General features: G+C 38.2%; 1 protein-coding gene across 1 annotated transcript; it reads right to left on the bottom strand.

The window, feature by feature from the left end:
- Positions 1 to 2,547: 2,547 nt before the first annotated feature.
- On the bottom strand, positions 2,548 to 6,998 carry LOC131618689 (uncharacterized). The gene is made up of 2 exons (XM_058889858.1): positions 6,920 to 6,998; positions 2,548 to 3,275 (listed from the first exon to the last, which is right to left on the bottom strand). The coding sequence occupies exons 1-2, from the start codon at positions 6,996 to 6,998 to the stop codon at positions 2,548 to 2,550; spliced, it is 807 nt and encodes a 268-aa protein (XP_058745841.1).
- Positions 6,999 to 11,017: the final 4,019 nt, after the last annotated feature.

The following is an 11,017-nucleotide window of genomic DNA, read 5'->3' as shown; positions in this document are numbered from 1 at the left end:
TACGCAGTATAGAGATCAGGGTAAGATACTATATTCAGGTCGAGGGAAGGTGTTAGGCACCCTCAACCCTTTCCTAAAGGTTTTGAATCTAAGGTAAAGGTTTTATGGCTAAAATTTAGGTTCAATAGCTAAAGAATTGAATAGGGGGAAAATTGAGATTTTAGGGAGGGGGACTCGCCTTGGTTATCCAAGTGCCTACGTATCTCCTTATGGAGAATCAGAGTCAACGTAGTTCGGGCACAGGGTTGTACGCCTTAGAATTGAATTTGATTTGTTATGGTTGAAAATTGTTTTAAAGGCTTTTGAATGGCCTATCGCAGTTTTGAAATGCGAAGTTCGAAGGTATTTTGAATTACCTTATCGTAGTTTGAACATCGCAGTATTTGAAGAAGTGAATTTCTGTAGTGTCGTGGTTTAGTGTATTTTGAGATTTGGGCGTACAACCCTGATTTAATATGTCACCGTTAGTTGCAGTGATCAATAGGTTTGATCATTATAGTTAACGGATTAATGGGCATTGCTGGTTACTCGGATCGATAGATTGATCGTCGCGGGCAGCAAATTAAACGTATTTTAATTTATGTATATTTTTATCTCTCGTCTAATGCGACTAATAGGTTTAGTCGGGTCGAGGAGAGAATTTAAATAAAGGATTAATTAAATTATTTTACTCCTTTATTCAGATATTTGATCAGTACGACATAGAGAGTCGACTAATTCGAAAGCGGGATGAAATAGATATTCATCCGCCATTTATCCGTTAAAGGGGAAGTTAGAGTTTATTGTTTTTATTATTTTATCTCTCGTCTAATGCGACTAATAGCTTTAGTCGGGTCGAGGAGAGAATTATTCGAAGGTTAATATTCTTTGCCAAATGGGATTGGACAAACCCAAATGGGTGAATAAACCTTTCTAGGGTTTTTTTGTGATTTTTATAGTTAAAATAAATTAAATTAATTAACTCGAATAATCGAGTAATCAAAATAATCGGGAAAATATTGTACTCCTACCCCTAATCCTAGTTTTAATCCTAATTTATTCTAATCCTAATTAAAATAAACTAATTGAATCAAATGTATTAATCTAAATAAATAGATAGTAAATAAATAAATATATTATAAAAAGAACCTGGCAATCATCCTGTGTGGGTGCTATTGAGGGTCCATGGTATATGCCTTTCTCCTGGAGCGTTAGATCTGGATCTGGTATGATCCTATGGTTGTGATGTGAGGGAGCATCATGTGCGCCCTTATGTGAAACACACTGGATCCGGTGGCACCTTTGTATAAACAAACTGATAAAAATAGTGGCGCCCCTGGGAATCGATCTGGGGTTTACCCTCTTGCCACCATACGCATAACCAACTGTGCTACTTCTCCATGTTGACATAAGGATACATCAAAAGCTATAAGTATCAAGCGAAACCGTATCAAAAATCCAAGATAGAACAAGAGCGTGCACTGTTCCTCTTCTTTGTTTACTTTCTTTTTTTCTCTGCAATCTTCAGTTACTGAACAGTCAACCACACAACAACTTCTCCATGAACGAAAATTTAAGCTAAAAAGATTCGAATCTTGAATTCGCGGGATGATGCGATTGATGGCGTTGGTTATGAATCGAGATGAAACTCGCGGCGGTGCTCGGGAACGGCGACGAGATCAGTGGCTGTTCGCGGTTGAAGCAGCGTGTTGAGCGGATTTTATGCGGCTCCGTGGTTGAGTAACGGCGGTGATGAGATCTTCGTAGCGATACAACAACGGTTTCAGTTCTTCCTTTTTTCTTTGTAGTTGTTTCAAGTATTATTATAGAAAAGAGAACACAGTGTGGCTTGCGATCTAATATATCTATTCTATTCTTTTTTTTTTTGCTTTTGTTGTTATTTTTTGGTGAAAGCTTGATAGAAATTGTAGGAAAAAGGTTAGTTTATAGAAAAGGGTTTACACATGAAAAAGAATTGCTATAAAAAAGATGTATTGCTACAGTATAACACATGTGTGGGGTAGAAAAATTGTTGTTTCTACGTGAGAGAATGTTTGTAGGTGAATGAAATAAGGGTTAGTGAAAATTGGCCTCCCCTAATTGACAAAAAAACACCCTATTTATAATGTTTAGATTAGGTCTTTCTACACCTAATGGGCCTATTGCCCAACTAATTTAATTATAAAAAACTATAAAAATCCTAATTATAATAATATTTACATTAATACTAATTCTAATAATAACACTAATAATCTCTAATGACAATTCTAATATTAACAATAATTAATTAGTAAAATTAATAATATTAATACTAATAATTAGTAATAATAAAATTAATAAAAACAAATGTTAGTAAAAAAACTATAATCCCCAAAAAAGGATAAAACCCTTGTAATAATTGGGCCCCGAGGTTTGGATCCCAAAGCACCTGTTAATTGCACCCCATTTTGTCTCAGGATATTTTATAAGAGAGCGGGTTTGACAATAAGAATGTCAAACCCCATGACTCTTAATTTTGATCCTTTATGACTTAAAAGACATAGATTTGATTGGGCAAATTTTGGGGTATTACAGACCCTTAATACTGAAGCTTCCAGCATGCTTCATGGTTTGGTCAAAAATATATGATCCATAATCAAACTTTGCCTTTGTCCCTACATCATATATAAATCTCCCAAGTACAGTTGAAATAGTGGACTTGTGATTTCTTGGCACCCAATTGGCTGCTCCTATCTTGTGAAGCATTGCATACTTGATGCTCAGCTTACTTGCAGTTAGTTTCTCTTTTAGAGGCCAGCTATTTACTTGCTTGGTTGTGATCTCTTGACAAACTTTGTTGTCTGTTACTTCAAGCTCAGTTTGAGCTCCATCTGTTTTTTCCAAGAAATTATTAATCACATACGGAGAGAATGATACACACTTACCTCTCACAAACACTTTTCTGAAGTCCACACTTCTGCTGTTGCCATATTCTTCAGATAAGTTCACCACGAACTCTTTAACCAGCTTCTCATAACACTTGGGTAGTTTGCAGACATTTTTCAGAAGTCCAGCTTCTTGAATTAGCTCTAAGACCTCTTTGTTCTCAAGAGCATTTGGAGCCAATTCCCTTTCAACAGCCAATCTCTTTTGGAGTACATACTTCCATCTGCTGGCACTAGAGGCATAGTGGAATGACACATTATCAATGGGAACTTCAGGAATACTAGTAGCAAGCTTGTTGGTTGTAGGCTTCTTCCTCGATGGAATGTTAGGGACATTCACTTCAACATCAGAAGGAATGGGAATGGTATTGACTAAAATTGTCAAGGTACTCAAACTCTTTTCCAAATCTCTTTTATTTTTGTGTTAAAGTATTGTTAAAGCTTTTCACTTGTTTTATAGTTTTGTATTGCTAAAGCTTAACCAAACCCTTGTGTTTTTAAACCTTGGTACTAAGAGGAGAATTATCCCCGATGAAACTACTCTTAATTCATTGACCTTGTATTTCTAAAGCTTGGTCTCTTTTATTTGGTTTTGTATTGTTAAATCTCAACCACCCTTTTTGTTTTAAAACCTTGGTACTAAGAGAAGAATTATTCCCGGTAAAACTACTCTTAGTCCATTGACCCTGTATTGTTAAAGCTTGGTCCCTTTTTTATTAAAAACTTGTTAAGTATTGTTAAAGCTTAACCCTTTTAAAAAACTTGTTGAGTATTGTTAAAGCTTAACACCCTAAAAGATTTTGGCCACTTTGTCCCCCTTTTAAGAGGAACTACAAAAGCTCTGACTTCCCTATTGTTAAAGGGGTATGTAGGCCTAAGATGCGATGTCTTATCGAACTCACTTTCAAAAACTTCTTTTCCCATCCCCACCCTCTATTTTAAACAAATTCACATATGCTTTTCAAAAAGGTGTACATAAAAACAATAACATTTTCAAAGAGGTTCCCAAGGAGTACCATGGATATGAAGGGTGCTTAAAACCTTCCCCTTGTATAGCAAACCCCCTTACCCAAATCTCTGATAAGTTTATTAGTTTTGATTTTAAAAACTTCTGTGGGTTTTATTCGCTCTTTCTCCCATTCCTTTTGGAAACAATAAAGTGCATTGGCAACTCTGTTTAAAACAAATGAGCTAAGTCTTTTCCATGGCTTTAGTCTCACCAATTTCACCGCTACAAAGTCTTATCTGGAGCATTTGTATCTTGTGAGTTTTCTTGATTACTAGTCATTTGACGTGTAATAAAGAAAAAAATAAAAATAAAATGACAAATATAAAATTCATAATCCATATATTGAATATTGATCGGTCACCATTTTACACTTAATTTCATCATGAATTCGACACACGATCGTCGTGTTTGGTAACACTTTGTGGTTGTTTTCAAATGTTTTTCTCTAATTTATCTAGTTGTAGTTTATTTGTTTGCAATGTGTTGTTGTGCCATTTTCGTTGTCAATTAGGTGCTTTTGATCTCGTTTGGTAATGGTTTCAGGTTGGCTTTGGATTGATGAAAGATCGCCTGTCCAAGTGGTACGCAAAAAGGGAACAAGGAACAAAAATGAGTGAAGAGGCAGAGGCTAACACGGTCTGCCCGTGTCACCTGACACGGTCGTGTCAGGCCTCCTGAAGCATTTTTCCCCAAGACCAGAAGCTGACACGGTCTGCCCGTGTCAAGTGACACGGCCGTGTCAGCTGGTGCGGACATAATTTCTGAATTTTTATGTTTTTACAATTTTAAAGTCCCAGGGGCATTTTTGGTATTCTGGCTTGGATCTGAAAACCTAGAGAGGTTAAAAGTGATTTGAGAGACAAGGAGAAGACTTTTTTTGAGATCCTACGATAGAATTCCAGGGAGGAGAAAGATAGCTTCATCAAGGGTTTGGAAGACGAAGAGATTCAACGGTGGACACCATTAAAGATCAGAGTTTTCATTAATCTTGATAATGTCTAAACTCTTTGAATTGTGTTTCTTGAATACTATGAGAGGCTAAACCCCCCAATGCTAGGGGGGTGTCCCTGATTTGATTTGTAATAACTCTGAATATCGTATTGCTTTAATCCTATGTTCGTATTATGCAATTTGATTGTTTAATGTTTTTATGCTTTCTTTGTCGGCAAAACAAGGATTGATCTCCGGTTAACAATCTGTAGGACTACGGTTGTTAAGGTTTTTAAACAATTAAATCTTATAGTTATCACATAGGACTAGGGATACCGTAAGGTTATTTGAATATTCTTGATTAATTACAGCTTTGGTTTAATCCTTTGTTTCTAAGGACTTAGGCAATAGGTTTGTAAACCAAAAGGTTTTCACTAAGGACTTAGGAAAACACCCTTAAGAACAAATAGTTGCATTATATGAACTTGTTAAAGAGATCTTTATTCAGAGGAGTTACAAAGCAAATCATACACCTACCTTGGCATTACTCTAAAATTTATTAAAAAGTTCATTTTACTTTCAGCTTATTTATTTTAATTCACTTATTTCATTATAACAAAAACACCCATATGCCATTTTTGTTTAATTGACTAGTTACAATAATTTATATTTACTATGCAATCCTCGTGATCGATACTTGGGGTAAAACCCATTATAACTACACCGGTGAAAATAGTACACTTGCTATTTTTCCGATCAAGTTTTTGGCGCCGTTGCCGGGGATTGCCAAAATATAAGTCATTAATCAGTCAATTAAAATTTTATTGCTCTGCAATTAAAATTTTATTTCTTCTGCAATTTGTATTTTGTTTATTTTTTTTACTCCCATCTAATTATTGTCTAATCTTGTATGCGAGGTAAGGCCTCAGCTGAACTTCTTTTTGACACAGAACCAGAAAGAACATTGCGAGCACGATTACGAGAAGTTAAGCGGAAAAGACTGGAATCAAAAGAAGAATCACCTATAGTTTCAGAATCGGAAGACGAAGAAGTACTATCTATTCCATCCGAGCAGTCAGATACTGAATCTGAAACTATGGCAGCTGATCCACCTCCTCCAGAAAGACTTTTAGGAGATTATGGAAGGGCTAATGCACCGCTTGGAAGAATGACCATAGTAAATCAACCGGTTAACGTGGCACACTTCCAACTACATCCTTCCACTATCTGCCAGTTAGAAAGCAAGCCCTTAGCGGGAAGAATCAACGAAGATGCGAATAAGCATCTACAGAGATTCCTCACCACAACAACATCATTGAAGATAGAAGGCCATTCTGAAGAAGCCAAGAGACTCGTTATGTTCCCATTCACTTTATCCGAAGATGCGGAAGAATGGTTTTACTCACTTCCAGCTGGAAGTATCACCACATGGCAACAGATGGAAACTGCTTTCCTTAATGAGTACTTCCCCGCGTCAGTGTTCATTAGAAAGAGATATGATATTGTAAATTTCAAGCAGAAAGAAGGGGAATCGCTGGGAGATGCATATAAAAAGTTTAAGAGGTGTTTGGTTGTGTGTCCTACTCATAACATGGACCCAACCGAGCAAATGCAGACTTTTGTTAATGGTCTACGAGTCAAGACAAAACCGCTTATAGACACTGCTGCTGGTGGCTCAACTAACTTTTCAACAGCCACTGGTATCAAGAATATCATAGAAGCAATTGCCGCTAATGAGCATATTGAGTTATATGATCGCGCAATGAGTCAACCAGAGGGAAAAATTGATTTGAAGCTTGCAGATCAGGTGGTTAAAATGGAAGAACAAATTGCGGCTGAAGTAGAAAGAAGATTGAAGAAGATGAATATTGGTGAACAGAAAGTAGCGCAGGTTGAGCCAGTCGCCTCAGTTGTATGTGAAATATATGGTGGACCGCATTTTGCTATGCATTGTGTGGCAACGCAAGAACAGGTTGAACAGATTCATATGCTGAGGCAAAATAATCCATATGCCAATACATATAATCCAGGTTGGAAAAATCATCCTAATTTCGCATGGAAGGACCAACAAGGAAACTTTCAAAAGCAAGGGCCAACCCAATTTCAATCTCCAGCTCAGTCACAACAATATAGACCTCCACAACAACAACCTCCATACCAGCAACAATTTCAACACCACCCACAACAGTTCCAATCTCAAAGTCAACAACAATTTCAACAACAGACACCGAAGAAGGCAGAATGGGAGATAGCTATTGAGAAAATTGCGGCTCAAAACTCTCAATTCCAGGAAGAAACTAGGAGCAGCCTGAGGAACACAGGGGCCTCAATAAAAAATTTGGAAATTCAAATGAGTCAGATTGCACAACAAATGACTAACTCTCAACCACAGGGTGCTTTACCTAGTGCTACGGTTACTAATCCCAGAGACAATAATCATGTGAACGCTGTGATAACCAGGAGCAATAAGTCCAATGACACACCTGAGAAGAATTCTGACGAAGAAGATATGTTGATCAAAGTGGATGTAGAGATTAAAGAAAATGAGGTTGCAAGTCAAGAGGTCATGGGCGACGAAAGGGTGGTAAAAGAAAAAGTAGTTACACCTAAATCGGCGGTGAAACTCCCTTTCCCCACAAGAAATAAGAAGAAAGAACAACATGAGAAAAATTTTGAGAAGTTCTTGGAGATGTTCAAGAAACTTGAGCTGAACATTCCCTTCTTAGAGGCACTCGAGCAAATGCCAACCTATGCGAAATTCATGAAAGATATCATTTCAAAGAAGCGAACTATCGAGAGTGATCCGATTATTCTAACTGAAACTTGTAGTGCTATTTTGCAGGGCATGAAGATTCTGGTTAAAAAGAAAGATCGAGGTTCGGTAACTATTCCATGTACCATTGGGGATAGGTCTTTCAAGAAAGCTCTTATCGATTTAGGAGCAAGTGTAAGTCTTATGCCATTATCCATCTACAAGAGATTGGGAATAGGTAAGGTACAAGATACACGAATGACACTTCAATTTGCTGACCAATCGGTGAAAAGACCTTATGGAGTGGTAGAAGACGTGTTGGTGAAGATCGACAAGTTCGTATTCCCTGTAGATTTTGTTATTTTGGAGATGCCTGAAGATGAAGAGATACCAATCATTTTGGGGAGACCATTTCTAGAGACAGGGAGATGCTTGATCGATATAGAAGAAGGCACAATGACTTTGAAAGTCTATGATGAGGAGCTAAAAATTGGTGTGCGAAACACCATGAAATACAAGGATGACATTGCCACAAGTCAACACATTGAGGTAATTGATCAAATTTGTGATGAGGAAAAGTCTCTAACGAAACAAAAGTTACCTTTGGAAAGAGTTTTGAGCTTGTCAATCTTTGAAGAAGGTGAAGGGATTGGCGAAAAAGATCATGAAGTGTTAGCCATGATGGAAACAACATCATGTGTCAAAAATCATCGCCACAACCGATGGGAAGAGCTTAGGCAACCGTTAGTTGAGGAAAGCAAAGAAGAACCAAAGAAGGGAGCTGAACTGAAACAACTACCGGATAATCTGAAATATGTTTTTCTAGACACCGAAAGTAGATGTCCGGCTATCATCAGTTCACACCTCGAAATTCCCCAAGAAAATAAGTTGGTCGAAGTTCTGAAAAGGCATAAAAGCGCCATGGGATGGTCAATTGAAGATTTGAAAGGTATTAGTCTTACTCTCTGCATGCACAAAATCCTCATGGAAGATGATCAAAAACCGGTAATACAACCTTAAAGGCGGATGAACCCCGCGATGAGAGAAGTGGTCAGAAAGGGAGTGGTAAAACTGTTGGATGCAGGGATGATCTATCCTATATCAGATAGTGCTTGGGCGAGCCCCGTTCATGTTGTACCAAAGAAAGGGGGAACTACGGTTATAAAGAATGAAAAAATGAGTTGATCCCTACAAGGACGGTTACAGGATGAAGAGTTTGCATCGACTACAGGAGGTTAAATTTGGCAACCAGGAAGGATAATTTCCCACTACCATTCATTGATCAAATGCTGGAAAGGTTAGCTGGTCACGATTACTATTGTTTCCTTGATGGGTATTCGGGGTATAATCAGATAGCTGTGGCACCCGAAGACCAAGAGAAGACAGCTTTTACTTGTCCGTTTGGTATTTTTGCCTACAGAAGGATGCCATTCGGACTATGTAATGCACCTGCTACCTTCCAAAGATGCATGCAAGCTATCTTTGATGACATGCTTGAAAAGCATATGGAGGTGTTCATGGACGATTTCTCGGTTTTTGGTAAGTCTTTTGATAATTGTTTAACTAACCTTACTCTTGTGTTAGAAAGATGCCAGCAGAACAATTTGATCTTAAACTGGGAGAAATGTCACTTCATGGTGCGTGAAGGTATAGTGTTGGGTCACAAAATTTCTCACAAAGGAATTGAAGTGGACCAAGCTAAGATTGAAGTTATCGCAAAGCTACCACCACCGATGAATGAAAAAGGTATTAGAAGTTTCTTAGGGCATGCGGGTTTCTACCGCAGATTCATAAGAGATTTTTCTAAGATCGCGAAACCTTTAAATACCCTCCTAGTTAAAGATAAGGATTTTGTATTTGATGAAGAGTGTGCCAGGGCATTTGAAACTATAAAAAGAAAATTAGTGTCGGCACCAATTGTTGTGGCCCCCGATTGGTCTCTACCTTTTGAGATCATGTGTGATGCGAGTGATATCGCCATAGGGGCAGTTCTAGGACAGCGCAGAGAGAAACTTTTGCATGTCATCTATTACGCTAGTCATGTGTTAAACCCTGCACAAATAAACTATGCTACCACAGAGAAGGAGTTATTAGCCGTTGTCTATGCATTTGACAAATTCAGGCAATATCTGTTGGGTTCTCGAGTCATTGTTTATACTGACCATGCTGCTTTGAAGTATCTTTTTGCTAAACAGGATTCTAAGCCAAGACTTTTGAGATGGATTTTACTCCTTCAAGAGTTCGATGTTGAAATCCGAGATAAAAAGGGGTGTGAGAACACTGTAGCAGATAACTTTCTCGAATGTCACCGATCGAGGAAACTGAAGAAACACGCCCAATAAAGGACGAGTTCGCCGATGAACAAATCCTCGCTGTTATTGGTAGACCATGGTTCACCGATTATGCGAACTATGTGGTAGGTGGTATTATACCTGATGAGTTTGATTATAACCGAAAGAAAATGTTTTTGCATGATTGCAGGTTCTACTTGTGGGATGACCCATTCTTGTATAAGAAGGGACTCGATGGTTTGATTAGAAGATGTGTACCAGAGGAAGAGCAGAGGGATGTGCTAAAGGCATGCCATGACTCCGAATATGGAGGCCATTTCAGTGGTGATAGAACGGCTGCCAAAGTCCTTCAATCTGGGTTATATTGACCTACTTTATTCAAAGACGCTCAAGGCATTGTGAAAGAATGCGACAGGTGTCAAAGAACGGGCAACATCTGAAAAAGGAATCAGATGCCTCAGAAGGGGATACTTGAAGTAGAATTGTTTGATGTGTGGGGTATTGACTTCATGGGACCGTTCCCACCATCCTATGGGAAGAACTACATCCTTGTAGCTGTGGACTACGTCTCTGAGTGGGTTGAAGCAGTTGCTCTACCTACAAATGATGCTAAGGTGGTAGTGAACTTCCTCAGAAACAACATTTTCTCAAGATTTGGTGTACCTAGAGCACTCATAAGTGATGAAGGTACTCATTTCTTGAATAAGTTGATGGAGAATCTGCTGAAGAAGTATAATGTGAAGCACAAGATTGCAACTGCATATCACCCTCAGACTAGTGGTCAGGTAGAGGTATCGAACAAGCAAATCAAGCAGATTCTCGAAAAGACTGTCAACGCTTCAAGAAAAGATTGGGCTATGAAGCTTGAAGATGCATTATGGGCATACACGATTGCGTTCAAAACTCCCATAGGTATGTCACCCTATCAGTTGGTTTATGGTAAAGCTTGCCATTTGCGGCTCGAACTTGAGCACAAGGCATTTTGGGCCTTTAAATTCCTTAACTACGATATTGTGAGAGCGGGAGAGTCCCGAATTCTTCAACTTCATGAATTGGAAGAGTTTAGGAATCAAGCCTATGAGAATGCCAAAATCTATAAAGACACAACAAAAAAAATGGCATGATCAGAAGA

Source organism: Vicia villosa, linkage group LG7 (genome assembly GCF_029867415.1).
Source record: "Vicia villosa cultivar HV-30 ecotype Madison, WI linkage group LG7, Vvil1.0, whole genome shotgun sequence".
Classification (NCBI taxonomy): Eukaryota; Viridiplantae; Streptophyta; class Magnoliopsida; order Fabales; family Fabaceae; genus Vicia; species Vicia villosa.
Note: the sequence above shows the minus strand (reverse complement) of the source record. Positions and strands in the feature narration are given on the sequence as shown.

Bases quoted from the DNA above. Each gene is read 5' to 3' on its own strand.
- LOC131618689 (XM_058889858.1), bottom strand. From the start codon at position 6,998: ATGGAGGTTGTTGTTGTGGAGGTCTATATTGTTGTGACTGAGCTGGAG. The intron at 3,276-6,919 runs GTTTCCTTGTTG...TGACAATTTTAG, and splicing joins GTTGGCCCTTGCTTTTGAAA to TCAATACCATTCCCATTCCT.